Source organism: Aspergillus uvarum (assembly GCF_003184745.1).
Source record: "Aspergillus uvarum CBS 121591 unplaced genomic scaffold BO82scaffold_61, whole genome shotgun sequence".
In the NCBI taxonomy this organism is placed as follows: Eukaryota; Fungi; Ascomycota; class Eurotiomycetes; order Eurotiales; family Aspergillaceae; genus Aspergillus; species Aspergillus uvarum.
In genome coordinates, this window is record NW_020291358.1 from 140,097 (window position 1) to 168,053 (window position 27,957).

Here is a 27,957-nt window from a genome sequence, read left to right on the forward strand (position 1 = left end):
GTTGAATCTTCTGGTTATTTCCTGTTATCACCTTTCTTTAGGCACCTCGATCAGGAGAAAAAAAATTAATGAATGGATGAACATGAGCTTCGCAGCTGACGATCGTGTGACAGGCTAATATATGCCAGCCGGTGAATGTCATCGGTGCCTTCGGCCCCCGCGTGTTGATGCGCTTCTTCGCCTGGTTTTCGTATGCAGGTATGAAGCAGGGGTCCAAAAAAACCATATTTTTCGCTCGAGTGTGATTGATTCCGATGCCCAGCATCTCAACGACACGAATCAGTTGTTTGTCGTTGGTACAAGGAGCACCGCTTATAATTCGCGACTGAGACAATATCATCCACTTCGTGAGACCCAAAATCAGTAATCAGCCTCCTGTTTGAAAAGCTGTTTGGGTAGTTCTTGAGAGCTTGTATAGGATACTCTCACAACGCCTTCCAGCCTTTATTCTTCTCCCGTTCGTAGGTGTGCGTGTTGATTTCCTCACCAAAAGACTTGGGTAAGCATTCAAAGTTCTGTTGTAGTCTTTCTCACAGACTTTCCTTGTTCCTTGCACTCTCAAAAATGCCCTTCCGGTCTCATTCCAGGAGTGTGATTGGTTATTCGTACAAGGTGTCCCAGGCGTCTGGATTCCCACCTGGGCAAGGTGCCCTGCATTGGCCATTTGTCATGTGGGTAGGCATCATGAAGGTGATAGACGGGATGAACCGGGCGTATGCACGAGAGCAGTACATGGAGAGTTTGCAGACGCTGGTAACTGCTTTAATCCCACACGAGTCGACCAGGTCCTCCGTTATGGTGAAGAAGAAGAGAGAAGAAACTGAGCCGTCTTAGGTCGGGTCCCGTAGCTGAGAGGATCTCTTTAACAACAACTTCGAGGTCCACTACTCCTATAAACAGGCAGTCGGCAGCAGAAAACATGGTGGGGGACAGGAGATGAGGGACCAGTGATGTGTAGGCACGAGGATAGGTTGCAGAGTAACATTGTATATATTGTCGACATGAGTAAGGAGGAAAAACTGTAGGAGGAATGGTATCCTAGCATGATAAGCAAGGAGCTGATTGATGCTTGGTTCCTTGGATGCAGATCATGATGAACAAGAGAGCACTATAGAGACAGGCATGTGGTAGGGTGGCGGAGTAGAAGGGGTGGGCTATGGGGATGGAGATGGGTGTTGGATTGGGTGATAGACATGGAGATGAAAGATGGTGATTAAGATGGTGAGTTGAAGGTGGAGGGATGAAGGTGGAAGGTGTAAGAAGATGAAGCTGAAGAAGGAGGATAGAGGATGGAGGATGAAGATGAAAGGTGGGAGTCGAGAAGTGTGGAGGTGGAAGAGGAAGGAAGAGGGAGAGGAAGGAAGAAGGGAAAGGAGGAGGTATTTAAGCACCTCGTCAGTCAAGGACCGCTCTATTGAGGATTCCATTAACTTAATCCGTTGTATTCAATTATGGCTCATTGTTAGCCAGGAAAACAGAGATTCTGATTCACCAGTCCGCAATAGGTGGTAAGGATTTAGAGCTACTCAGTGTGAATCAGCCTGGATTTAGGGCTTTGAAGACGTAAGGCAGAAGTGAATGTTCAGAGTCCTGCATCCCTTCACCCTTTGACTTGGCTTCCTTTGGTCAACCTTTTGATCCTGGAAGAATATAATTCACTACCTTGTTCATTGATAAAACAGCACCCTCTACAATCCCTATGTCCTGCTCACCAAGCGAGTATTTCACCATAAAGCTCAAAATACTGACAAACCAGCCAGTCCACCTCCTCTCAACCACCCCACCCTTCCTCAAGCACCATCATGATGATGATGCATCTGACCCCCATGGTACTCATTCGGATGAAAATCCGGATGCCCCGGAATTTTCCCAGTAGCTTTATACTCCTTCTCCGGAAACGACGGACCTAATCACTTAAAATCAACTCACCCTTCAAAACCCCCATCAAATCCCTCCTTAGCACCCCCCCCCTAAAGATGGAAGCAAGACTCACCCAAAGTCGGATGCACCAGCGTCGTCTCATCAAAGATATCAAACGCATGCTCCTTGGCCCAGCTGTCCACCTTCTCCCAGTTCGCGCACTCGTGCTCGACCACAAAGTTGGGTTTCGGGGCGCGGTCGGCCGGATCCCAGGTGAAGGTGAGCAGGGCGACGTCGGCTTTGCACATGATGTTCTGGCGGAGGTTGTCGACGCAGTGTTCTATTCCATTCTCCGAGATTAGAACCTACGCTTGCATTATATCGGGGACAGGCCATACCGATATGAACCGGAGTCGTCGGTTTCCCGATATGGTAGTAATTCTGATAGACGACCTGCCGCAAGAATTTCTGCAAACTGGCTTTCAGCTCCAGTCTTACCACCCGGCCACGCGGGGGGTTCTTACCAGGCAGTGAAGCTGATGATACACATCTACTACCCCGTCAGCCTTCAAGCCACATACCGTACATACTCCTATAGCAAAAAAAAAGAAGATGAGATTGCTGACCACCTACCCGGAATAGCATAAAACCCACCCTTCTCATCATTAATCGGCACCGAAGTCCGGTTGATCCGGGCCAGATCCTCGGCGGTGACTCGGATATTGGAGTTGATGAACAGCTGGTGCCACGCGTGGTCGAGTTCCTTTGAGGGGGCGCCCTTGAACGGGTTCTCGCTCGCGATGGAGGCGTAGATGGTCTTGCGTTCCATCTGGATGGCTTCGTGGAGGGGGGCTACAGTGGGCATATGGTCTGTCGTTAGTCTACCTGATCTTCATATATTGATTTCCTGGGGGGCGAGGGACGTGGAATGTACAGTCAATCAAATGCACTGGCTTATCCACCGCCCCCTGCCTTGACTTGGACGTCGCGAGCAGGAAGGCCGCGCCGTAGAGCGAGGCAAGCAGGAAGTGGAAGCAGAGGCTCTGCCATTGGAAGAGGGAGGATGGTCGCCGTGGAGGGCGGTTGATGTAGCAGGCATCCTCTTCTTTCAGAAGCGGTCGGTCTTTACCGAGATGCTCGTCGTGATAGTCTGAGAGAGGCAAGCTATCGGAGGAGGTGCCGTCCTTGCTACTTTTCTTGAGAGCTGCATACATCTTGCTCGGGTTGGAGGAGGCAGAAGATGATGGTAGTAAACGAACTCGAATCTCAAAAGGTATAATCCCACAGGCAGGAGGAGCAGCAAGTGCACGAGCACACGTAAGTATTGCACGGGTTTGGGCATCAGTATTGGTGGTGGAGACTGGTTAGGGCTGGAATGGATTTCAATCTCAGTCCTTAGGACTGCTATTCCGAGTCATCGTACATGAGGTAGTTGGTTAGTGTTAGAATTATTGGCGGCCAGCGCTGCTCGTATTATGGCCGATAGAGACGAGTGGACAATTTTGGAACACTAGAGCGCCTTGTCGGCAAAAGTCACCATGACTGGACACTTGTGCGCAAGTACCTACTCGGTACTTTCTTCCAACACGATAGTCACATATCGATGGAGTGCCTTGGTAGATACACCTTCCACCTCCCCCAGCCCTAACAAATCTCTATCCATCATCTACAATCTTAATCCTCCTCCCAACCCTACGACATACGAAACAAGTACATCCCAACATCATGAAGACATTGCATATCCACCCAAATCCCAAAATCCCAAGACAACCGGATTCCGACAGCCCAATTCCCCATCCCCATTCCAATCCAGCCGGCCGCTTCCCCAACGCGACGACTCTCCCTGACTCTCTCCATCTCCAAACCCACCGCGCGTGGGACAATCTACTGCCAGTGGCACTGTCCTCGCATCGCATACCTCGGCATCACGACATCATATCCACCTACCCATCGATATCGACGCTGTAATCTCTCTCATCCCAGCAACATAAAACCCTTACCTCCCACCCGCACATTCTCACCCCTCCGATCATCTCCATCAGATATCAACTTCTTCAACAGAAAACAAGGCTCATCTTCCTCTTCCTTGCTCCGATAATAACCACCCCAAAACCGCCAAAATGATGTACTCGTCCAAATTCCTGTTGGCTCTGTGCCTGGCCGTCGGCATGGTGACGGCTTTGCCTAGTATGTTCTGATTTTTCTTTGGTGTTGTTGGTGGTTTCTTTTCTCCTGGTGGAAAGATTGAAACCGGAATTGAGAAAATGGTGGAGCATGGACTGAAAGATAAGGCTGACAAGTTGGTGCGTGTAGAGGTGGGATCCCCCGCCGAGTTGGATGGTGATCTCTACAACTATAAGCGTGGCAACGCTGAGCTCGATGGCGACCTCTACAACTACAAGAAACGGGATGGCGCTGAGCTGGATGGGGATCTCTACAACTACAAGCGCGACGGAGCCGAGCTCGATGGCGACTTGTACAATTACAAGAAGCGGGCTGATGCTGAGCTAGACGGGGATCTTTACAACTACAAGCGTGACGGAGCCGAGTTGGATGGCGACCTCTACAATTACAAGAAACGGGCGGACGCAGAGCTGGATGGCGACTTGTACAACTACTGAGCTACCGCACTCGACTCGAGACCGGATTGGGATTGGGGCAGAGGCATGAGGCAGGAGGGGGTGGGACCGGCTGTTATGGTGGTAGGGCTATAGTGATAGGGATCTAGCTTGTTGTTGCGTCGTTAATGGTTATTCGTGTTATTGGTGAAGTATCTGTGCTCCAGTAGACTGTAGACTGTAGTTACATGGACTAGAACTGTGTGGAAAGTACACTAAATTTTGGGGATGTGATCACAAGTAACTTAGGGCAGTTTCGACTGTACGCCAGAAATGGGAGATGCGACCAACCAACAACAGCCTCAGCAAGCCTCAGGAACCCCCTGCTCACCGTCCAGCTCCAAGTACCATGTCTGCAGCGCCGCAAGCAAAGCAATCACACCGGACCCCCACCACGCCGACGCACTGAAATGGTGGTTTTCCCCAATGCTCTGCAACAGACCCGCAACAGTGGGGGAGAAGGTCCGACACGCCGCGCCCGCACTCGTCACCAGCCCGTTCACCCTTCCCAAGATCAACGGATCCGGCGTCCACCGCTTGATGAAGATCAACAGGGCCGGGTAGCTGAATGACGAGAAGACATTCCGCACCACCAGCCAGGTCCACAGCCCGACCGGCCGCCACCTGCGCGCCGGCAGGAACGGGAGATAGGGCAGGCAGAAGTAGGCGACCGGGTGGAGGAAGGTCACGACCAGCAACGTACGGCCGAGGCCGAACCAGTCCGTGCACACGGGGAAGAGCAACTGAATGCCCAGGCTGATGATCCCATTGATGCCCATCACCAGACCCACCGTCGACAGGCTCATGTCGAGGCCGCCCACCCCGCCGATGTAGTACCGAGGCACGCTGGGATCGCGCGGGGTCCGGAGGAAGATGGGCAGCAGCTGGATGTAGGTGACGGTATGTGCACTCAGCAAGCAGACGGCGCTGATCAGCATCTTGACGTTGCGGTTCAGACGCCACAGCGAGAAGGCCGGGATAGCAACTCCCTCAGTCGGCGCATGGGCACGGGCAGAAGCAGAATCCGAACTGGCCGGGTGATGCAGAAGGAGGGGCGAACTTTCAGACTGGGCTGGTTCCTGTTGCTGTTGTTCATCTGTGCGCTTCAATCTCAACTCCGGATGGGTCTCATCTAGAGCGCACCAAGCCAGCACCATCGTGGACAGAACCATACCCGCACACGCAAGGTTCGGCAGCAGATAGGGATACTGACGCAGCAACAAGCAGAGAAAGTGCTCACGCCCACCTTTTCCCAGATTCAGCTGCTGCTGCGCCAATAACCCCCCGAGGGCCGGGCCGATTGTGCATCCGATGCTGAAAAAGAACGGTATGACAGCATACGCCCGTGCTACATCGTCTGCGTCAGCCAGGAAACACTGAAGTCGACCCCTCGCAGTACTCCCAAGGTATCGAACCAAGCCCACCTTCATGCTCCGACCGGCTCACCATCTCGCTCACCATGGTCTGAACCACCCCGACATTCCCATTCAAGGCACCCCCCAGCACCCTTGCGAAAATGGCCTTCCAGATGCTGGTCGCAAAGCCAAGCATAAACATGGATAAGATCGTGCCCGCGCATCCCAGCAACAGGACGGGCTTTCTTCCGATCCGGTCGGAGAGCGCCCCCCACCAGAACCCTGTCAGCGTCTCCGCCGCGGAGAAAGCAGCCACAAAGAGCCCGGCGTAGAACGCAGCCGGGTTGTTGCCGCTGTCGTCGTTGCCGCTGTCGTCGTTGCCGCTGTCGCCATTGCGCAGCAGATGGATCATCAGGTCATATGCGTACGGGAGGGGGGAGGTCAGAGCGACTGGCTCGGCGATGCGGCATAGCCCTGTTATCGATGAGGAGAGAAGATGAGCGGGGAAGAGTTCGCATTTGAAAGGGACGAAGGGTAAGCTTACCCAGAAGGAACAATTGCCATGTGGGGAAGTATTTCTGCTTGGGAGACTCCATTGTTCAGTGTGGTGGACTTGGTGGACTTGGTGGACGCCTGATCCCACGGAATTGGAAGGGCTGTTCATTGTGGATGATATACCGTATGGTAGCAGGAAAGTAGTCACGTGTTGTTGGTCACTGCCTCGAAAAGAATGACCAGGTGAATCCTGGTAGAAAAAGGAAAACAGGTGTTCGGCTGAAGAGAGGTTGCAAGGATCAGCCTGGATTCCCGTCGGATTGCTTTACGCACTTCCCATCAGCCTGCATCTTGGCGAAGGACCAAGTTTCCCCTTCAGGCAATTGGTTCAGCTGGCGGGACGATTGTGCGACAACACTGTCTGTTGAGACGAACATTCCCTTGTCCAGAATATGTAGTATAGTATGTGTATTGTAACATCTAATATATCTAGTAATAAACATATATTCCCAGGAAATGAGGACTCTATCGTCCGTTTGAACAGCCGAAATCCAAATATGTCGATGATCAAGTATTCTAGCATACTCTCACCTCATAGACAGCCAACATGTGCAAGTACAGGGTTCAGAATGGTATCAATGAAAAGCCAAACAAGAAGAAAAAAAAATCGCTGATCGCTATGTGATGATGCTGGATCAACTGCATCGACTGTCAAAGTCTTTATGTGCAAAATATATCGTGCCGTGGCGACGTGGAAACATGGGGAAAGAAGGGAAGAATAACACGGTGGCCGACGAGTGAGCTTTTAGCGTTGTTGGGGATTCTCAACAAGATAGTAATAAGACACGATGTCACGGAGCGATTCTCGATTGCCGGGATGCGCTGCGACGGCCACTCAAACCAAATTGGCCAGGAGCCAGGCTTTTCCGCTGTTCTTGGATTGGATGCAATGGCGGCGCGATGCCTTGCCTAGGGTCCATGCCGGGTTCACCCCAGCCAGGGGGTGGTGGATCAATTGGAGAGGGGATCTTGGGGAGCGGACAGTTAGGGGGTGGTGCTGCAGGTGGCCCGATTAGTCCTGGCATGCTCTTGCGTCGGCCCATCCCGGCCGGCGGTAAGCGTGCATTAGGATCGGTGGGATACACCACTGATCCCCGCATCCGGGCCTGATCCGGACCATTTGTTTGCTCTTCAACCAGAAGATGGAGCTCGGGAGGAGGCTTTCCGCCCACGGCGGTTGTAGGACGCAGTGTGTTGGCTGCGGATTTCAATAATGGATTCCGAGACAAGCGGGAAAGGCGATGGGTCTTCGAATCGACACTTCGTGCGGGATCAACCAGAGAATCCTGCGAGCTAGATACTCGTAGTTGTTTGGGTGGAGACAATCCTTGGACAGGCCCGACCTGGTGCGATTCGATCGCAGCCCCTTGCCCAAGTCCGTTCATGATCTTGCCTGGAGAATGTGGGGGAGATGGGAAAGCTAACAGAGGATCCGCGGGGGAGTCGACATCAACAAGGTCGAGAGCAGGCGGGGCCTGCGGAAACTGCGGGACTTGCAGTGGCCCAAACCGAGCTGTGAACCGTTTACTGAAGGAGGGTACGCTGAAGTTCGGGGCAGGCGGAGAGGTACTGCGGTAGATTGGGTCGGGTTGGGTCGACTGAGCGCGAGGAATCTCGGCCGCCAACTCCGCAGCTGTGGGCATGGTCTGCGTTGGCGACGCATGCATCGATCGTCTCTTGGTTGACCCCGGAGATGTTGGGCTAGCCACATCCCCTGACCTGGGCACATTATCAGCCGAAGGCACGCTCGGAACACTCGATGCTGTCATGGAGTAGAAGCGTCCCGAATTGCTAATTGGAGACGTGACTTCAGTATGCGTTGTGGAGATAGACCCCGAACGAGACTCTGATGCTGGAGGTAGCACTATCGAACGGCGGTTGATCGAGACATGGGAATTCCGGCGAGACTGGTCACTAAAGCTTGGATCCCTTTCTTCTCCGGATGTAGGCACCTGAGGTGGGATCAACGTGGAATATCGCTTCGTATCCTTCGTTATCATTTGACGAATGCTGGGCTTGTTCTGAAGCTGGTGGCCTGGCTCCCCGTCATCCGCTCTTTCGGAGATATACTTCTTGCCGCCACGCGCCTCAATTTGAGCTCGCACTGCCAATAGCCACGTATTCATGTCTTCGGGATGATCGAAGACTAGCAAGAATGTGCGTTCCATCCGTCGAGTATGGGAACGATGGAATCCAAAGCGAAACCGATGGTGCTTGGTACCTTCAACGCCTTCCTCGTCCGATGATTGCGTCACTTGGAGCACGTAGTGCTTCCCAGGAATAGCATCACTGGCAAATGCCACTGATTTGGGTCCCAGCTGAAGCATTTTTTCAGGCAAACGGTCGTGCTTGCCGGAGCCCGCATATTGTAGGATATAGCCGGCGGTAGCGAGCACGTACACTTTCTGAGACCATTCAGTCTTGCTGATTGTTTCGGACAGGGTGCGCAGGTGCCTTTTTCTCTCTTTCTCTTCTTTTTTCTTCTTGGTGGTTGTGTCCTCCGCGGCGTCTCCGTTCTGTGATGCCTTGCTTGATGGATCATCTTCACGGGAGACGATCCCTTTGGCTTTTGCCGTAGCCTGCATGCGCAAAATGGTGTCCACCGAGAGAGAAGGAACCGGCAACGAATCATGCTTGATCGACTGCGGGTATGCTTGGAACAGCGGCGGTGGTTTCCAGCCTAAGTCACCTGCCTGAGGTTGGTCATCGCCAGGCTTCCCCCGCGATTTCGCAGGTAGCCTCGAGCGCTGAGAAGCAACTGTGGTGGGAGATGTGGGCAGTGTCGTAGCAGAGGCATTGGTCCTCGGTGTCGCGACCAGAGTTGGTGACAACGGCACTGCCCCTGAGTTGGGGGCCGGTTGCTCCGTGGCAGGTTTCTGTTCATCGATACCAGATAGCTTGACCTCCGTGGCTGGCTTACGGGCCGATTTGTCGCGCCCGAAAATGTTGCGTAGACTGGATTTGGACGTCTGGCGTTTCACCGGAGCGGGTTGTAAAGGGACTCGCTCTCCTCCTTCCTCATCTGTCTGGTAGTCGGATGGTCGGGGTCGCTGTGGTCGAGTCGCTGTGACCTGTATCGGGCGCGCGGTGGGACGGCTGAAGTTGGTTTGTAGCGGTGCCAAACGCTGGCCTCTGCGCTCGTTGACCGATTGTTGCGGGGAATCAATTTCGAGCGTCATTCTCTGCGCGGATTCACACAATCGCGCGGACTGTCGGTGTGGGAAGTCGGGGGATCTGGTACGAGTTGGCGTATAATCGCAATCGGAAAAGCATTCGGAATTCGTGCGACGATTATGTGAGGATTAAAACGAGAGATTCAGGTAAAGAATGTGGTCAAACTGGCTGGATGACTTCATCGACAGACAATGCAAGACAACGGGCGGGATAGAGCGATGATCGGACCACTAGACGTGGATCATTCCCGGCCAAATTGTGGAGGCACCGTGTCGCATCCACCAGGACAAAGCTCGGAGCGGTAGAGACGAGAGAGAACGATCGCGATAACAGACTGTGGATACAGGACGACCCCAGAGTGTATTACGAACAGGGGATGATTGTCGGGAGTGGGAAACTGGGTCAACAGATCACCGGGGTGAAGATCAGATCAGGAGAAATCCATTGCCGTCCGTGAGCTATAAGAGAGTCGCAATCGAAGGTCGTTCGGCGAGGGAGACAGTCGAGAGCAGCAAGGATAAAACAGAATGAACGACAGCAGGGCGAAAAGAGGGGAAAGAAAGAGGCAAGAGAGTGTGAGAGGGCCAGGTTGGACGAAGGGAAGGGAGGTGGGAGAAAGAGGAAGAAAGCGTTGATGACTCGAAAACTGGCGACAGAGAGAGGCAGGCAGGACTTTAGAGGAGAGGGGGAGGGAGAGGGGCCAGAAAGTATTAAAAATAAAATAGGTCTTTTGTTCCAAAGAAAACGATGAGAGAGAATGAAACTAAAAATGAAACTAAAGAAGAAACGATGGGACGGACGAACGATGGACGCAAACCCGCGTGAAACGGGCTGCAGGCAAGGATTCCCACTGCGATCCGAAACGGTTTGGTAGCCGATGAGGCAGTGGGCTGCCTGTCCCCCAACCCCTGAACAGTCACTGATTTGAGTTTGATTTCCTTCTGGAAGGATAATATGCGAGTGAGTGGGTGGTCAGTAGACAAGAAGAGAAGGAGATGGATCGAGGGGGAGAATCGAACAGCCAGCCAGAGATTCAATTCCATTCAAAAAAAAAAAAAAAAAAAAAAAAAACAACAGCAACAACAACAACAACAATGGCTGCTGCTGCCCCTGAATTGACCCAGCCTTGCAGGGCTCCACTTCCCACCCCATCGCGTGTAAGAAGTTGAGCGTTTGAAGCTAGAGAAATCGAAGGTGAAAAGATGGAGGGAGATGATGGAGACAGTGTAATAGTTAGGTAGAGAGCCTCCAAGTCTGTTGTCCTGTTTGTCATCTCTCCCCTGCTCTTCCTGATTGCCAATCCCAGGAGAATTGAGGATGAATGAAGCTGTCAACCTCCACCTCCACCACCACCACCCACATTCCGCCCATCTTATCTCTACAACCGAGGAAAGAGGAATCCGCTGAGTCAGCCCCTTTCTGTCTGGTGGTTCCAGACTCTTTAATTTGACTTTTGTGTTCCAGTTTGGACTTTTACCCCCTTCAGGTCTGGTGCTGGCTGGCTGGCTGGCAGTTTCATCTCACCTCCAGGTTCGAACTTTTTATACGCTCACATGTACGGGATTTCATACGAATACGAAGTTCATAAATACACCCCCGGATCAATGCAATGCAATGCAGCTCAATCATCAATGGCACTTCCTTCCCTGCCCGGCCTCCACCGCCCCCATCAGTTCCGCCGCCTCGTCACAATGCTGCGCCATATCCACATCCTTGCCCGTTAGACCTCGCGGGTGGTGCGTCGTCCAGTGGATATCCACCGATCCAATCCGCTATTGAACCAGAACCACAGTCAGCCTCTTACTTTCACTCATGTAGTGTCCATAGTTCCTCCTCCACCCCCTTTTCTCCTCGTCAGATCCGGCAGATCGAATTCTTTCCCGCACTATTACTTCTCCATCCTGGATGTCCCAATCCACCCCCCACAAAATCAAAAAACCTGGCTCCGAAGAAGAAAGAGGAATAACCAAACCACAAAGAAAAGAGAAGAAAACTTACAACAGTCATAGTCGGATGATGCTTCATCGTGGCACTTTGCGAAGCAACCACATTCACAAAGCTCTACAAGTTTCCCCGAAACCAACAATCAGTCAAACCATCAATCAACAAACACTGACTCTCACCTCCCCAGCCCATTTCTTGCCCGCACTCCCGAGCATAGTACCTTGCCTCGGAAAACAAAGCACGGAAAGGTAGGGCGATTCGGGAGGAGGAGGAGCCAAACCGCATCGGAAAGGGCGAAGCAAGTAAACTTACCACCGCCTTAAAATAGGTCTTGAAGAAGTATGTCTTCTGCAATCCCTGGCCCTCCGTATCCAGCGTCCACCCTTGCTCCGGCTGCAGCAGCGCGGTCAGGCGCGGCCGGAGCTCGTCCGCGTCGACGCCCTCGGCGAATTGGGGTTCAACGGCAGTGGAAGCGGACATGCTGCAGGAGAAGTGGCGTGTCGTAGTGGATGGGGAGAAAGTTGAGCTCTTTTGCGAGGTGGGACAGCTGGTGGGGTCGTTCCGAGTGAGAAGTGTAGTTTGAAAAGAACGAGCTGGGGATACAAAGGAGGAAGAAACAGAAGAGTAGAAGCGCAAAGTCGAAGGACGAGCGAACTGGCTCCTTTGCAGGCGAGAGAGAAACATGCAAGGCCGTGGGCTTGCCCTGATGATGTGGTCCATGCTGGATGAGCCAGAGAGTGTGTCAACCAGAATTGCGGTCGGGGATGCGCGCTGCTACGGCGGGTGGAGGTGAGAAGCTTCGGCCACCCGGGTAAGGCACGTGACCGGCGGCGGGCGGGTCGATCTCCCGCTGCGCTGAAGAGAATGACGGGGCAAGCCAGTCAGCCAGTCAGCCAGTCAGCCCTCTCGAGATGAAAAGGTCCAGAGCCTAATCCTACTTACCTGTCTCAACTAGAAGACAAGCCTACTATAACTAGGACAAAGCCTGATTACGAACAGTCGGATCCTGGTCATGACACCCAGTGATTCAAGAAGCTAGTTAACCCTCCTATTGAGGATATCTCACTGCAATTGTGACAGCTGCTGACAACTTCGACACTAGCTTGTGGGATTGTATTTTGAAGAGTGATAGCACAGTTACTTAACCTAGGTTGAAAGCAGAAACCAAACAGTGAAGAAGAATGGTCGAGCTGAGCTTTGCCGAAGCTACCAAACTACCCATATCAGCTCCATCCACTGGAGAAAGGAAGAATGATAATAAAACAATTAGATAATATCTAGACTACCTAGAGTAACAAAGTTCAACTCAGTGGATCAGAATCCTGGAAGGATAAACAGATTGAACGGTACAAGGCTAAATCGAAAGTGAAGTCAAACAAAACAAGATGGCTGAAGCCCTTCGCCAGAGAAAGGGGGTATCAACGCTCGTTAATCATTGCACTAATATCAAGAAAGAATAGTGTTCCCCATCGCACGACCAAACTTATCGCGAGAAACTGTTCTTGCGTGATTGCACTCGAGAGTTAACCCCAGAGGCTGGACGAGAAGCCACATAGCTATTAGCCCGGCTACCAAGAGTCTGACGGATGCGCAGATTCTGTTGAGACCGAGCAAAGGAGTTCGCACGCGACCCAGAGGGTATCCGAGAGAGTCTTCGACCATGGGTTTGGAGTTCGACTCGTGCATCGGACAATTGCTGGGCGAACGGCGACCGCTTGCGGAGAGCAGGCCCATACCAGTAAATGACATAGACCGCAATGACAAGCAGAAACGAAATGCAGAACAAAATCGTGGAAGCATATTCAAGATGGTACTTTCCACCAATATCTATAAAACAATTGATTAGAACAACGTATCACAGAACATAGGATGGAGAAACTCACTCTGGAAGAAGGGTGTAGCAGGAATTGTAAGGACACCGGCCAAGAAGTCACGCGCCCATCCATTACCTCCCGTCGCAGAAGCCGAGTAAGGTCCGTAAGCACAGATCATGTAGTCAATGGTAGCCATGTAGATACTGTAATTGGCGATACCAACGATAGCGGAGAAGACCATGGTCCCGATCCAGTGAATAGGGGGGCCGAGGCTGGTCCAAGCAAAGCCAATCAATCCAATCGGCAAGCAGGGTGCGGCATAGAGCAGCCACCAAAGTCGAGATTCATACTGGGCACGTTCATCGTCGGGCTTGTTCCGGCGCTCTTGGATGTTCCGTTTGATGACAGGGATGAATGAGAACCACGCGATGAAATATCCAACCAGAATCGGAAGGAAGGACAGACCCAGGGCCACAGTGCCAAAGTTCCACTGATCGTAGACGAGGCTGAATGACTGAATAAACATGAAGATCAGTGCATCACTGAATCCACTCAGAAGAGACAGAGTGAGGACAATTGGCTCAGTCAAGAACATCTTGAAAGGACGGATCCAGGTGTGTAGAACCTCGCTCATCGAGAAGCGTTCCTTGAAAGGAACAAGTTCGTTGGGACCATAGATATTGGGGTCTTCACCGCTCTCTCTTCTCTTCTTGGCAATTCGGTCCATCATGATTGTGGTTCGAGTCTCAGGCACGAGAAGGAAGTGCAACACCTGAACAAATCCTCCAAAGATAAGTTGGATCCAAATGTTCCAGCGCCAGGGCAAGTACGCTTCGACGAATCCACCTACAACGGGCCCAATCACAGAGCCGCCGACAGATGAAAACACAACACAGGCGACAGCATATTGCTGGTCATCAGCCTCCCAGAGGTCAGCAATCATACCCAATGTGACAGAACCACCGGCTGAGCTGAGACCTCCCAAAGCACGTCCGACCATAATCGACGCGAAATTGGGTGCGAGGGCCACGGGTAATTGCCAGATGTTAACCAAGAACAAACTCAATTGTAGAATCGGTTTGCGCCCAAGCTCCTCACTCCAGGGAGCCCACAGTTCACAGCCGAAAGCATATAAAACCAGGAAGATCATTGCACCACAGCGGGCGGCCTGCATACTGACACCGAATTCTTCTGAAATGCCGCCCAAAGCATTCGAGTAGAGACTGGTATTGAAGTTCATGGATGTCTGGACAAGGAAGATGACGGTGATTATCATCCACTTCCGCCATGCCGGAAATGAGTAGCCCAGCTCATCGTAACAGTCGTCTTCGGTAAGTTCAATCTTATCGTAAGGTCCTTCCTCATGATGTTGTAGAGTAGCCCCAGAGTCGCGGTTGGCCGCCAAATCGGGCTTCTGCTCTGTTAACGCCTTCTCAGTTGCCGGATCCAGGACCACATCGTTGTGAGTCGAAGAGGAAGCCTCCGAGCTATGATATTTTTCGTTATCGCTTAGGTTGCGTCGGTCAAGTTCTCTTCCCATGGCGGCCTGTAAAAAGTGTCTTTTAGTATATAGAACGCGATCTTAAGAAGTAAGAATGCGAGAGAAATTGCACGCCAAAGTCGATTGATTACAGCCCGAACCAAGCGGCAAGGACTTAAAATGTAGTACCGAGCCAAGCGGCAAAGACGTGAAAGATAGTACCGAGCCCAGCGGTAGGGGGTCAACAGGTAGTATGCAATCCAAGTAACGCAGTCCCAGGTACGCAAAAAGTAGTGCACCAGACGGTAGTAAATTTGAGGGAAAAATTCAGCGGACGCAATGACAAAGAGAGTAGGAAATAGCAAGAAGCAAATGAAAAGGCGAAGAGGGAAGGCTATAGCTTTTTCTAGCATTAAACGTAACAAGCAGGCAAGCAAGGACCAATGGTTGGTAGTGAAGGATATGGGGTCAAATGGATGGTGAAACTTACAAGGTAAGTCAATCCACCTGGTGGATTGCGAAAATGCACAAAGCGACTAAGCAATTACCTCAGGAAGGAAGGAAGTGGACGTGAAAATTGCAGCTGCGATGAGGAGGTAAGAGCTGAGCACCCCACAAATCGAATCGATCAGAAGGCGGGCGAGAGGCAGAGGAAGAGAGAGAAGAGTGGGAAGATTGGGGAAGGAGGAAGAAGATGAAGAAGAAAGATCTGAGGACAGTAACCCCAAAAGAGAAGGAGGGTGCAATTGCCAGACCTGATTGCAGTTGCCACTACTACAGTATTGTACTAGGTACAATAGAATAGAAAAGTGCTGCAATAGTATAGATGTGCTTCTTCCGGTAAATAATCCCAATCAGGAAATAAGTATGCGATTGCAACAACAGATCCGGTGGATTACACAAGCATCCTTTCATTCACGCAAATTCAGGAGGGAAACCTCTTCCTTTAATAATAATGCACCGAGCCTCCCCTCCAGTGCTAGTGGAGCTAAATAATGCCAGTGGTTAAAGTTCAGGCTGCCCAGGTATCTCCGACGAGGGCCACGAGCAGAAAGTGGAAAATGGATCCATGCAAGTTGAACTTCACTTCTGCCGCCCCCTTCAACACTACCGTACCCTACTGTGGCTTGGACTTCAGTCACACTCTCTTCTCTTCTTTGTTGAGATGCCGTCCAGATCTTATTTTTTTTTATTATTCTTCCCCATGCCATTCACTGATTGCCTCCCATCGTTGTACTAGAAATGCAGAATCCCCCTCGTGGGCCAGCGGACGGGGCACATCGATGCAGCAGCGGGTTGCCAGATCAGGATGCAGGCTATACTCGAGTACTACCTCATTCAGACCACACGCAGAGTTCCACTTGCCACGCTACCTGAATCGAGTCAAGTAGCCAGTCATTTCTACTCGATCCCTGGGCCGGATGGATCCGTCGCTCACATCATTACCCAAAACCGTCGTCTGACCTGGGAGGCAAACGGACAGAAGCCCCGGAAGAAAAAGAACCTGCAAGAAGAGTGGTCGGGGAGAAGAAAGAATACATCGACCCCACTCCGGGGTCGGCGTTACTACGCTTGGATACCACTAAGGCACTAACACACACCATGGCCGCCGGAGTCGTTCTGGCCCGAAAAAAAATCTCTACTTCAGGAATGCCCGCTTCGGGAAAGCCTACCGCGGCACGAGAGTCGCGTGAGGCCGAAGCCAATAATGAGTGCGGTCTCTCTTGTCGGGACCGTACAGATGGCCACGGTCGAGGCTGTCAATAAGGCTCACGCAAAGGCGTGTGCGACGCAAGGGTTAGGGGTTTAAGGGATACCAAGTGGTCAGGAGCAGTACGGTATGCGATTGTATGAGAGGCCCAACGCTTGGTCAACATTACGGCCATGATCCCGCCGAGAAAATCATCAAGAAAGCACAGGTAGAAAGCGCTAGATGAACGATTCATGGAAGGCAGACTATGATGATGATGATGATGATGATTATGATGATGGAAGTGGTGGTAGTGATGGTGGGGCGATTCACCCAATCCTTGATTTCTCTTTTACTGCTGACTAGCGCGGGCTGGTTGGTTGGCCTTGGGTTCGGTCGGTTTCCCACGGGGTTGTTGGCTCGGGGTAGCCGTGCGTGACGTCAACTGCGCCAGTTCCATGCCGATCGTTTCCCCGACTTCTCAACGCTCAGATTATATCGAGTATTTTCCTCGAGGATCGACCCTCCCCTCCATGACATTTGCCTGTCATGATCGTTATTCAGCCTGATTTTCATTCCCCAAAATCGCATCGAATCCTGTCAGTGCTTCACGGGCTTCCTTGCTGCACAACATGGATAAGCAACGCCTCATGGGCATCTCTCGATCTTCCCCGGACTGAATCTCAGCCACCGATGACCTGGTTCTCTGGGACGAAAGCTGACCTCCGGCACATCAGACTTAGCGCATACTACGTACACGTATACTACACTAGAATAAAGAGGACCACTTGGTTCATCCTTCTTCCCTGACCGACTGCGCTAGTCTTGCAAAAACTCTTTGCAGTCAGCAGCCGACCATCCAGGAGAGAGCGGTCTTGTCGACCTTCGACTTGTAAGGTGGTGTTTGTGGCGTGTAGCAGACGAACAATATCACGGGAATTAAGTTCAAATGAAGTTCGACACAGAATCATCAGCAGTCTACGGTAGTAACGTCGTAGCACGGTCATTGGGAACCAAGGGAAAATGATGAGAGTGAACCACCACTGATGCCAATTACCCCCAAGAGTCGGTTAGTGCCGACAGCCACTGCCCGGTGGTTGAGCTAAGGCTCGAGGCCAAGACGATGTGGCGGACAATCCCCTGGCTTAGGTGATTTTTTTTTTCGGTCCAGGAGCGGCCGGGCCTCCTCTCGACTTTATGCAGACTGACTGCAACCGACTGCAGAATTTTGCATTGTCTCAATATTCGGCTTCTCGAGTCTAGACATTCTTCAGTAGACTGGAGAGAATGTTCGGTTTGAATTCATGTGTAATGCCGCGAGAAGAACAAAGACAAGTGAAACAGGAGGCGAGACCGAGGGATGGGCGTGCCGGGAAGTTCGGGAGATGGCCGAATGTCTGTTTCCAGCATCGGCAACCTTGAATGTATGTTTGCGGATGGAAGTCGGGGGGAAGCCGGGCGGGAGCATCATCGGAGCGTCCTCTCTCACCGCCTGCCGTTTCCACCCAATCCCCGCCATAAGTCGGATTCCCGCCATTTCCCGGTCCTTTTCCTTTCCCTTCCCCATGAAATCCACCAAATCCACCAAATCAACACAAACAATACCTTACTCCATACTCCATCTTCGCCAAGCTTGTTTCACCCCGTGTTCATCCCTTTTCCTTTGGTTATCAATTTACGGTCCTCGATTGTTGGGATCGAGTCTCCAACTACCTGGAAAAGAGGTTTTCCACTTCTTGACCCCGCTCCGTCATATGATCACGGTCCAGACGGTGATGTGTCCTGATATCAATTCTCTGCCTGCCTCCCCATCGCCTCATACCCGTACTTCCTCTTCCCCGCATCGTCAACGGGCTGTGAACGACCCCTTGCATCTGCAAAATTCTCCGTCGGGTTTCTCCTTTCTCAGTCTGGCCACCATGAATAACAATCCCAACAGCCACTTGGGCGATCCCAACCATGCCGTTGCCACTGAGCTGCCTCATCGGCCTGCTCCGATTTCCAGTACTCGTTCGGGAATCTCAGGTCCGGAACGACGCCGGTCCACCGCCGGGTCCAACTCAATTCTGAACAGCAACAACAACAGCAATGGCAATGGCAACGCTAGTGAGTCGGTGTCTGGTGAATCCCCGCTTGCCCCTCCCGACCACCGCTCCTCATTGAGCCACAATGCACTGCGCACCTCTAGTTTCTCCAGTCTCGGAGGCAGTCCAATCATCGCCTTGGGGGACCCGCATCACCAGCGCGCCCCCTCGTTGGGGGAACTCCATCAGGAACTAGAACAGGAGCAGGAAGCACAGGTGGTATGATCACGAATGCTTCCCTCTCATTATTTGCTGAAGGTGCTGACTGGTATAACTCGATCAAGAATCGACTGCTGCAGATGATCCGCAGCCAGCAGACTCAATTGCACCAACTCCAGCAACAGCACCAGCTGTCGCACCCATCGTCCGGCACGGCAGTGGTCGACGACGCTGCCGTCCCCTTTCCCCCGGTTCCTCCGCACCCCGCCTCCGGTAGTCGGGCAGCGACCCAATTAGCGTCCTCTCTATCGAGTCGGCGCCCCTCCCGGCCCTCTAGTCAAGCCGGTTCACCCAGCCTGCGTCCCCGCGCTGATTCGTCACGCGGCCCGGAGGGGCTGGAGTGGGTTGGGGGCCTCGGGGAGAGTCCTGTCCGGCGGGGAAGCAGGGATGAAAGTGCCTTTTACCAGGCTGAGGCGGCTATGCTGACCCGGGAGAATCAGATGCTGCGACAGCGTATTCGCGAGTTGGGTAAGTGCTCATCCGTCAAGGGTCAAAGCATGGAGCGGAGAAGTGTCACTCCAGTCAACATGCCTTCATCTGCAAATGACCAAATTCTAATCCTCGACGTACAGAACGCCAAGTCAACGAACTCACTGTTGATGCCCAACCGCTTGAACGTTCTGCACTCTCGCACAGCCAGGAAACCGACAATGCCGGTCTTCAGGAGCTGGCGGGACGAGGATCGAGAAGCGACTTGTCCGACAAGACATAACTGACTTTAGACCACATGGGAACACCATCTGTCTCCTTCCCCTTCTAGCATAAAGTTTGAGGATGACTCCAGATCGGCGGTGATCGGCACATTCTTCTGGTCTATACCCGGCGGCTCTGATAACGACGAATACCCGATTACCCAGCCATTGCTGCGGGGCAGAAGATGTAGTATAAATTGTTTGTTCACCCGACCCGATTGTTCAGCACATATCCCCCTTCCCTCTCTACCGACCCGCCAACTGTTGACTTCTTTTCTTTCTTCATGTACTGTACATAAGTACACCTAATGACCTAATGTACACAGCGAACCCGGCGTTGATGTTATTTCAGCCAGTCACTGGCCTGTGGGTTTGTTATTGAGTTTTGAAAGACCTAGACCTGGCCTTCGCTTCTCTTCTTCAAATCAAATCCTTCCCATGTCAAACACATGACCGAGGCCCCTCACCGCTCAGATCCCATTAAGCTTTGCGGCAGTGCAGTCAGCGATAACAGTGCCATCTAACTCACCCCTTACATATAACATAACCTCTAAGATCTCGACTCCAGCCTTTTCTTTCAAATCAGCCAAATCCGCTCCGCCACCGCAGTAGTACTGTACAGCACCGCCATCTCGCGATGATCCAGGTCCGGCCCATGCACTGAATATCCCCTAGTGCGGCAAGCATACGTGGAGTATACCACGAGAAGCCAGACCCCTTATCTTTACCTTACCAAACAAAGAAAAAGAAAAAAATAATAATCAAAAAACTAAACCCAACACTTGGAAACCACTAATCCGAGCTTATTAACCAATTAAATCCGTCCTCTGATCTAGTTGATTCCAGAGAAGTGGAAGCAGTCCGAAGGATTACTAAGCCTTAATCAGTACTCCCTTCCCCCCATCCCCATTCATAGGGCTCCTGGGTCTTTCTGTTATTCTTTCTTCTTTGGTTCTTGTTTGTGGATGGATACTTTTGCTTATGGCTTATGTTTTATTGTTCACTACCTTGTCATCTAGATCAGACTTGAGGTCTATGTTTCCCCCTTGGACCACGGCTGTATCTCTCTCACGGGGATGGGGATGAGGATGGGGATGGGATGGGGTTTATGTATTTAGGTATGCTTTGCCTGCGTTGAATAGACCGACTGGGTGTATATATAACGAGATTGAGCGGGTAGGGATGATCTCTGGGGGTAGATCACCTCTTACGGTACGGAATTCTGGAGACACGAGCTAGATATGGCGGGCTTGAGCTTGTACGTAGATCAGAATGTGAAGGGAAAGACGGATGAGAGAATCTGGGGTTTCTATATTATCGCTTCGTTTCGAACCTGAACTGGAAATTGAGGAACTTGCACCCCCACAAAACCAAGAAAAGAAATCCTAACAGAATACGAGAATGCGGGAAATACTCTGCAATCATCTTTTAATCAGTTTCCTCGTATTGAAATTATATTGTACTTCGTTACGATGTGGTGTTGTAGTATATACAGAACGATGTCGTCGCACAACATAAGCTATAAGCTGTCTTTTTTTAAAAGACATCTTGCTGGTCGTGATGTATATATGTACTGTAGTAAACTTTCAGCATATATCCTCGGCTACGCGTTATTCTCCACATCCAGCTTCCCCATCCCTTATCATACTTGCAATGCTACAGTTCAAGCAGTATACCCACCCCTCTGCTGCAGACTCCCAATTCTCCCCAGCAGGAACTCCACCTGCCGATACGCAGCGCCAGGGACATACTGCGGGATTTCTACCAACACAACACCGAGACGTTAGCGCAACTCTAACCCTGCGAGGAGCCCCCCTCTGTGTACCAAAAGCAATCCGAAAGGAAAACGTACCATGGCCTGACAAATATACCGACGAAAACGTCAACCCGCGCTCCGTGTACGCCGTGCCTAGGTACCCCGCCCCCGCATCCAGATTATAGGGGTCCGGCTCGGTCCCATCATACAACTCCTGCAGACCGTAATGATAGGGCACGAACAGCGGCTGCGTGAGCGGGTCGCGGTGGAACCCCTGCGCCCCATTCCAAGTCATGTTCTGGATGGTGGCGAGAGTCCCGTTCAGAATCAGCAGGTAATCGAGCCATCCCTGGCCGATGAGGGTGTTGTTAGTGCGCTCGATGACCCCCGGGAGCACGGTCCACGAGCTGGGTTGGGAGGCGTCGCCATCGGCAAAGATGGTGTTGCTGCCGCAGACGGAGTAGTCGGTTGGCGGCACGTGGAGGGCGCGTTGAACGTCGGAGCGGTTGAAGTAGTTGTTCGGTCCGTAGCCGAGGGACGGGAAGCCCATCACGTCCCAGAGGTAGGGGCAGAAGTCGGTCAGGTGGTAGTAGTTGAAGCAGGGGTTCACGTCGTAGGCGGCGCCGACGATTTCGTCCCAGACCAGGCAGTCGTCGGTGATGTTGGGGAGCGCGGGGAAAGGGTGGACCGGGGGGTATTGGATCGCTGCGTCCAGGAAGGCGTTGTAGCCGCATTCGTCGGCGCGGCGGTTGATGTAGCTTAGGAAGGTGGTGTTCAGGGCGAAGACGTTGGTGTAATGGTTTAGGTGGCGGGCTGCGGGGGCTAAAAGGGAGGGTTAGTATCTTTTATGGGTGGGGTGGGATTGATTTGGGGCTTTCGAGGGGGATGTACCGTAGATCATGACGGAATCATCGTTGATCGAAGGATCATTGATTTGAACGCCCTTCACGTTGAAATAAGTTTCATTCTCTTCGTCAAGCATCGCGGACGCAATGTACGGGATGTACATCCCTGCGTAGCTCTCGCCGGTAAGGTAAACCTTCCGGCCGTGCAAACCAAAAGTGTCGACGAAGTGCTTGAACCAGCTCTTGAACTGGGCGGCCACGTCCTCTTCGTTGTTGACCGTCGACGGGCCGGGCGAGAAGCCCGTGCCCGCGGGCTGATCGACGTACACCACGTTCGTGAGGTTGGTCCAGGAGTACGGGTTGGGGACGGGCTTGTAGGTGCCAGATTGCCAGAGGAAAGGGCCGTTCTCTTGCAGGAGTCCGTCCAGAGAGCTGCAGCCTGGGCCACCGTTCAACCAGATGAGAATCTAGCTTGTTAGTTGACAAGCACCATGCAAGTAACATGAAGGAACTGCACACCTCGTCGCTGGCGTTGACATTCTGCGAGGGAAAAAACCAGAAGAAGAGACTGCTGTTGCCCGTCGGAGTGTTCGGTAGCAGTCCAGCGTAAGATTCGCCCACGTCGAAGTCGACCTCAGGGATGCCAGTACCGTTGACCAGGAACCCTTGTTTTCGTGAGCAAGACACACCAAGATAGCTCCTTCGTACAGGAGATCACACTCACTTGCGGTCTTGTTCGTCAGGTACGAGTAATCCCTGATACGGCTGGCGGGAGTCGACGCAGACCGGGGAGCCAATGCTTTGCGCTGGAAGGCAGACGCAGCGCGACCGTGGGGATTTTGCAGGCTGGCAACAGAGCCCACCAGCAGCAGTGACGCAATGGCCGTGGTCCAACGCATCTTGAGATTGGCTATAGAGTGCTGATTGACTCCCAACCAAGCCCTCGACCATCGGCCTACTTATAGGCCTGCGTGGAGACAGTGAGGGGACACGCTCTGAGCAGCATCGTAGCCGTTGGCCCCACGTCATGGTCTGAGCATCCATCTCTTACCGAGATGAAAGCTGGTTTTGGTGTCCGAGACAAGTTCATATACACAATGAGGGGGCCGTCGGAGCCCCGACTGAGGTGTCAAGAATGTGGATATGCGCGGAGTGGTTTAGTGTGCCGTTTTGCAAAGGCACCGGCAAATCACAGTCCAAGAGCCGTGGACCCACGAGTAAGCGCAGGACGATAGCATTCTGCGAATTGAATGAGAATGATTAATGATTGTAGTGATTCAATGAGGGGCAAGAGATCGGCGGGCGGATGAAGGATTCTGCCATCCTGCAATTGATGAGGTGCTTATTTCATCTCCTCTCATCCCATCTCGTCTCAACTTATGTCGTCTCATGTGCATGCAGAGTATGTACTTCGGAAAATTTGCTGCTGCAAGGGCCACAGCGCAAACCAGTATTGAATCCTTATCGTCACAGCTGTTGAGCTGACACTCCCCAGCACTAGTCTCAATGGAGACATGATCTGAGACCATCTCCGATGCAGTCCGGTTATAATCTTGACGCGGCGATTTCTGGCCGTCCCATGGTGAACTGCTTGGGTGTACCACGACTTCTGTCTTGTTCTTTCATGTTCCTGTAATACATTGCCTGTTAGCTAGACCAGACACTCAACGGTCGCGCTTCTCAATACCATGTGCAAAGTTGAGAATATCTATACCATCGATCAGAAACTACTGGCGCGACAGCCACAGATCGGAGCAGCACGGGACAGTTCACCAAGGTTGGCATGTCGCTAATGGTCAACGAGAACATTATGGTCGTTGCAGGTGTCAGCACTATCCATTTCGAGAACTGACAACCTGGGCGTAAATATAATCGAGCACAACCCTCCCAGTGAAAACAGATCACCAAGTTCACCCTGAGCAAAAGCTGACTTCGCAATATTTCCCCAGGGGCGTTCTCTAACTGGGCCGGACGGAAAATCCATTGCATTGGGTTTCCGCTGGCTTCATCTGGACCATGTTTCTACCAGCCTTAGTCGAGGCACGAACCGCAAAATGAGTTCCGTCGAATCAAATCAGTGGGGACCATGCTTAGTGTGACAACGCAGGAGCCATTATGCTGTTGCAGCCCATACACCTCTGGGCCTTAATCGATACGTCTCTGGGCTATCGTAAAGGGACCTCCGAGACAAATGATTGTCGGCGATCACGAGGCGTGGCGTAGACGTGCACGATCCTAGGCAACGCCAAGTCACTATTTAATGCGGTGTCGATGCTTTCATACGATCTCGATGCAAGCGGGGACGCGGTAACGCGGTGACAGGTTAGAAAGGAGGCGCGGGATTGATACGAGGAGGCACGGGTTCGGTGAGAAGTCAAGTCGCGCTCTCTGTGGTCGTCTATCGGTGCCATGGGCTGAGAGGCGCTGATTTGACGGGACGATCACAGGAGCATTGATTGGTGGAGTTCGATGAACAGCCCGCACGCTATTCCGACCATTGTCGCAAGAGAGCTTTTCATGCGAGATGAAGCCAAGCGGAATTGATGTGGATGGTAGGTGTACTGGACGGTAGACCCGCCAAGGGTGATTTGGTGGAATCCCGCACCAATAAATATCATCCTCATGCCTTCTCCTTCCACCCTCCATCCTGGTCGCATGCATGTGTACTGGCTCAATCCTCGTCCTCTTTCTTTATACCCTTCCTTTAGAAAATTTGAACTTTGAGTGCCAAGCCCACGGGCAATTAATTAATTGCTTTTCTTCACCGACAACTGGGTGCTGATCTCCTTGAAGATGTGAAATCATTCCATCCGGCAATTGCGTGCTCTGCAGCCATTCACTCTCCGCCTGTGCCTCCCCTTCCCCCTTCACATCAATGATCAGCCTTCTTGTTCATCTATTCCCTCTGCATCATCTTGGCTACTTATTTATTCTCGTTCCTGCAGCTAAGTCGCACAGAACCATGGCCCTTTCTTTGTCCGGTGTTTTTCTCGTGTCACCCATTGGCCCCTTTCAAGTCATCGACTCGATCTCTATATCTTCCCCACCGCAACCTCGGTTTACAAAACTCCTCTTTATTCAAACAGGCAATCTTCGCTCGCTCAGATAGTCGCTGGCCAGAACTACCATAAATGTACAAATCCTGATCTTTGCACGCCTTTCTACTCATGGCTGCTGCGACTCGTGTTCGTTCCGCCGATGATGGCACGCAAACCCTCCTAGAGGCGCAGGAATACGACTCTTACTCCTGGGTGCTGCTGGAAGATCACCCGCTCCGCTCTCATCCGACCGAATGCTGTCCAGGGATCTGGTGGATGCTTCAGCAGTGGTATGCCACCTTTCGGAAGCTCTGGGGCGATCGCATTTTTTCCATCATCTGCCTGCTGTTGATGTTTGGGTATGTCTCCATTCACCTTCTCCTTGACTCAAACATACAACAATCGCACTATATGTTACTGACTAAGTAACGTTCAGGGTAATGGTGCAGTTCCTGTCCCTGCTACCTGATGGACTTTCTTATCTCTTTTTCCGGGAGCACTACACAGCCCAGGCAGGGTTTGTTCATTGGCCTGCCGAGTTTGACGGGCAACCCGCTGCCTGTATTGCCTACAATCCACGATCGCATCCGGATGCCATTCAGTATGTCATCGCGGCTGGCTGCACGGGGATCAAAGCGGACATCTGGCTCCAGGACGAGGAGCTCTATGTCGGTACCTCCAACGCGAGTCTGCGACCACATCTCACCCTGCGTAATGTGTACCTTGACCCTCTGTTGCAGCACCTTAATGCGGAAAACACTCCCGAAGGTTCTGTACAGTCTACTACAATGGGCCATCACGGAACTGCAACGGAAGAGCAGTTTGTTCTATTCTTGGAATTCCGATCGCCGATTCGGGACGGCTGGCCACATCTTCTCGCTGAGCTGCAAACCCTGAACGAACGAGGGTATCTCACCCATCGCAACCACACAAAGATTGTCAACAAGGCTGTCACGATCGTCATCGTGGGTGACGAGAGCGTTGACCCTACTCACGAAGAGTACCACCAAGATTACAACCACAACAGTATCTTTGTCGATGACCAATTGTTCGTGAAAAGACCCAAGTCGGCGTCGAAGCTTCAAGGAAACAAGACCCAATTATCCAAGGGCAAAGGAAGAAGCCAGTCCCGGCCGTCTTGGGAAGAGCGGAAGAATGCGACCTCGAAGGAGGTGCAGCATAATGTACAATCAGTATTCACCACTACCGTGAACTTCAATGAGAAGGTCGGATCGCCTCATCGAGGACGATTTTCTCGACAGCAACTCGATTTGATCCGGGCCCACGTGGAGCAAGCCCACAAAGGCGGGCTAAAGGCGCGATTTGGCGGCATTCCGTGTAGCTCGCAGAGGCTGCAACGTTTGATTTGGAGAGCCTTGGTCAAGGCCGGCGTAGACCTCATTGATGTAGACTGGACAGGCTGTCATCGTCAAGCATGGCGACAGCTCTTTACAACAGGGTTGCCTTAGGAAGATATAATCGCGATTTTCTCGTTTGCCCCAGTTGATAGTAATGATAAGCTGTGTACATATTGATAATGGAGATGTCTAGTGCAAGGGCTGATAAGTGCTCGAGGCCGGTTTCCACCTCGGCCGACAAATTGAGTACTAAAGGTTATCTATGACCGGTGCACGGACCGTTGGTCGTCGATTCCAACCAGTCCGTGACACCAGTGCAACCCAGTTAGAAAGAAGGAAAGAAGAACAGAGCAAAACAGAGCAGAGCAGAGCACCACACCGTGGTTAGCAGGGTGCTCCTCAATCCTGCAACCGGACCGACGCAAGGGGAGCGCTCGCCTCGCCTCCACTCTGCTCTCTGCTGTGTAGCGATGAATGTGGCAAGCGGGCCAGCCTGTCCCATCCAACAACCCGATTGATCGTCGTAGAAGAGCAATCGCAGTACTTGGAGAATCTTACCTCAAAATACTGCCATCTGTTGTATGTATGTATTGACGGAAACAACGCTCAGATCCCGAGTAAGGTACAACTCCAAGATACTATGTGGAAGTTGTACCGTACTGTGCAGTACTCAAGTAAGCAGGATCGTAGTGTAGCAGGGCGATCCCCCAGAAATCGATTCCATGGAAGGGGGTCCTGGGATCGGCAGATTGTCACGCACTGCAGGTGGATACGTTACATACTTGGGGCCGAAGCAGGCTGCGGGCGGGAGGCAGACGGGCGCCTATTGTTGGATATCAGATTCAAACCTTGTCCGGGTTGGCTCTCGCTTCCTGATTGATGGTTGTACTGTATCGTACATGGAACAATGCTCTTCAGTGCAATCAGAATACTTTCCCATGTGTCTTCACTGACGAGGTTCATCATTGGCAGGACGCATGACACGTCGCTGGCTGCATGGCCGACTAAGACCCAAGATAAATTGGGCATTGGCGAGGGAGGGGGAAAGAGGAGAGGGGTAGTTCGTAGTAATGGTGGTGGTGGTGGTGGTGGTGATAGTACTAGTCGTAGTGGTAGTAGTTCGTCTACCTGGTAGCAGCAGCAGCTCTATAGGTGTATGTAGTCCGGTTGATGCCTTATTCTTACTCTTTTATCATTTTCATTGCTTTTTCATTTTTCTTCTTTTTTTTTTTTTTTGCATGGGTCCACCCCGTTTTTCCCCGCTGCCACGACGGCCCCATCCTGTTAGTTTCCCTCGCATTCCCTGGTCCTGACTTTAATGACTTTCGTTCTTTACTCTCAGTTTACGCACCAGTTTTCCCTTTCTTTCCCCTTCCCTTTCCCTTTTCTCCCTCCCCAATAAATCTCTTTTAGCCTGGATTTGCAGCCAGCGTGATTGGTACAGCCACTCACTCACTAACCCAACTACAAGGTAA

The 27,957-nt window shown here is 52.0% G+C and overlaps 10 protein-coding genes across 10 annotated transcripts; 3 read left to right on the forward strand and 7 right to left on the reverse strand.

Annotated features, from left to right (window-relative positions):
• Positions 1-1,790: 1,790 nt before the first annotated feature.
• Positions 1,791-3,074, reverse strand: BO82DRAFT_377592 (oxidase ustYa family protein; the record flags this gene model as incomplete). Its single annotated transcript, XM_025637584.1, has 5 exons — positions 1,791-1,906; positions 1,994-2,200; positions 2,259-2,339; positions 2,494-2,712; positions 2,795-3,074. The coding sequence occupies 5 exons, from the start codon at positions 3,072-3,074 to the stop codon at positions 1,791-1,793; spliced, it is 903 nt and encodes a 300-aa protein (XP_025488188.1).
• A 909-nt stretch (positions 3,075-3,983) lies between these two features.
• Positions 3,984-4,481, forward strand: BO82DRAFT_292298 (uncharacterized protein; the record flags this gene model as incomplete). Its single annotated transcript, XM_025631758.1, has 2 exons — positions 3,984-4,047; positions 4,174-4,481. The coding sequence occupies 2 exons, from the start codon at positions 3,984-3,986 to the stop codon at positions 4,479-4,481; spliced, it is 372 nt and encodes a 123-aa protein (XP_025488189.1).
• Positions 4,482-4,780: 299 nt separating this feature from the next.
• BO82DRAFT_292335 (MFS general substrate transporter) lies at positions 4,781-6,429 on the reverse strand (the record flags this gene model as incomplete). Its single annotated transcript, XM_025631760.1, has 3 exons — positions 4,781-5,835; positions 5,894-6,307; positions 6,378-6,429. The coding sequence occupies 3 exons, from the start codon at positions 6,427-6,429 to the stop codon at positions 4,781-4,783; spliced, it is 1,521 nt and encodes a 506-aa protein (XP_025488190.1).
• Positions 6,430-6,794: 365 nt separating this feature from the next.
• Positions 6,795-9,739, reverse strand: BO82DRAFT_357757 (peptidase family M20/M25/M40 protein). The gene has a single exon (XM_025636105.1). It carries the CDS (start codon positions 9,565-9,567, stop codon positions 7,180-7,182), a length of 2,388 nt encoding a protein of 795 aa, XP_025488191.1. The 5' UTR covers positions 9,568-9,739; the 3' UTR covers positions 6,795-7,179.
• Positions 9,740-11,042: 1,303 nt separating this feature from the next.
• Positions 11,043-12,278, reverse strand: BO82DRAFT_357758 (4a-hydroxytetrahydrobiopterin dehydratase). Its single transcript, XM_025636106.1, has 3 exons — positions 11,819-12,278; positions 11,561-11,623; positions 11,043-11,334 (listed from the first exon to the last, which is right to left on the reverse strand). The coding sequence occupies exons 1-3, from the start codon at positions 12,224-12,226 to the stop codon at positions 11,191-11,193; spliced, it is 615 nt and encodes a 204-aa protein (XP_025488192.1). The 5' UTR covers positions 12,227-12,278; the 3' UTR covers positions 11,043-11,190.
• A 711-nt stretch (positions 12,279-12,989) lies between these two features.
• Positions 12,990-14,860, reverse strand: BO82DRAFT_377597 (putative MFS multidrug transporter; the record flags this gene model as incomplete). Its single annotated transcript, XM_025637585.1, has 2 exons — positions 12,990-13,333; positions 13,390-14,860. 2 exons carry the CDS (start codon positions 14,858-14,860, stop codon positions 12,990-12,992), a joined length of 1,815 nt encoding a protein of 604 aa, XP_025488193.1.
• A 2,871-nt stretch (positions 14,861-17,731) lies between these two features.
• On the forward strand, positions 17,732-19,932 carry BO82DRAFT_357762 (uncharacterized protein). Its single transcript, XM_025636107.1, has 2 exons — positions 17,732-18,793; positions 18,859-19,932. The coding sequence occupies exons 1-2, from the start codon at positions 17,795-17,797 to the stop codon at positions 19,507-19,509; spliced, it is 1,650 nt and encodes a 549-aa protein (XP_025488194.1). The 5' UTR covers positions 17,732-17,794; the 3' UTR covers positions 19,510-19,932.
• A 1,060-nt stretch (positions 19,933-20,992) lies between these two features.
• On the reverse strand, positions 20,993-22,985 carry cpdS (putative serine carboxypeptidase (CpdS); the record flags this gene model as incomplete). Its single annotated transcript, XM_025632644.1, has 5 exons — positions 20,993-21,246; positions 21,338-22,063; positions 22,133-22,553; positions 22,606-22,751; positions 22,811-22,985. 5 exons carry the CDS (start codon positions 22,983-22,985, stop codon positions 21,149-21,151), a joined length of 1,566 nt encoding a protein of 521 aa, XP_025488195.1. The 3' UTR covers positions 20,993-21,148.
• A 2,141-nt stretch (positions 22,986-25,126) lies between these two features.
• On the forward strand, positions 25,127-26,649 carry BO82DRAFT_394993 (uncharacterized protein). Its single transcript, XM_025638764.1, has 2 exons — positions 25,127-25,483; positions 25,561-26,649. The coding sequence occupies exons 1-2, from the start codon at positions 25,254-25,256 to the stop codon at positions 26,591-26,593; spliced, it is 1,263 nt and encodes a 420-aa protein (XP_025488196.1). The 5' UTR covers positions 25,127-25,253; the 3' UTR covers positions 26,594-26,649.
• Positions 26,650-27,161: 512 nt separating this feature from the next.
• BO82DRAFT_169267 (uncharacterized protein) lies at positions 27,162-27,641 on the reverse strand. The gene has a single exon (XM_025630331.1). The coding sequence runs from the start codon at positions 27,509-27,511 to the stop codon at positions 27,257-27,259; it is 255 nt and encodes an 84-aa protein (XP_025488197.1). The 5' UTR covers positions 27,512-27,641; the 3' UTR covers positions 27,162-27,256.
• Positions 27,642-27,957: the final 316 nt, after the last annotated feature.

Bases quoted from the DNA above. Each gene is read 5' to 3' on its own strand.
- BO82DRAFT_357757 (XM_025636105.1), bottom strand. From the start codon at position 9,567: ATGACGCTCGAAATTGATTCCCCGCAACAATCGGTCAACGAGCGCAGA.
- BO82DRAFT_357758 (XM_025636106.1), bottom strand. From the start codon at position 12,226: ATGGACCACATCATCAGGGCAAGCCCACGGCCTTGCATGTTTCTCTCT. The intron at 11,624-11,818 runs GTAAGTTTACTT...GGAAACTTGTAG, and splicing joins AGACCTATTTTAAGGCGGTG to AGCTTTGTGAATGTGGTTGC. The intron at 11,335-11,560 runs GTAAGTTTTCTT...CTGGTTCAATAG, and splicing joins ATCATCCGACTATGACTGTT to CGGATTGGATCGGTGGATAT.
- BO82DRAFT_357762 (XM_025636107.1), top strand. From the start codon at position 17,795: ATGTGTAATGCCGCGAGAAGAACAAAGACAAGTGAAACAGGAGGCGAG. The intron at 18,794-18,858 runs GTATGATCACGA...AACTCGATCAAG, and splicing joins AGGAGCAGGAAGCACAGGTG to AATCGACTGCTGCAGATGAT.
- BO82DRAFT_394993 (XM_025638764.1), top strand. From the start codon at position 25,254: ATGGCTGCTGCGACTCGTGTTCGTTCCGCCGATGATGGCACGCAAACC. The intron at 25,484-25,560 runs GTATGTCTCCAT...AGTAACGTTCAG, and splicing joins TGCCTGCTGTTGATGTTTGG to GGTAATGGTGCAGTTCCTGT.
- BO82DRAFT_169267 (XM_025630331.1), bottom strand. From the start codon at position 27,511: ATGCCCAATTTATCTTGGGTCTTAGTCGGCCATGCAGCCAGCGACGTG.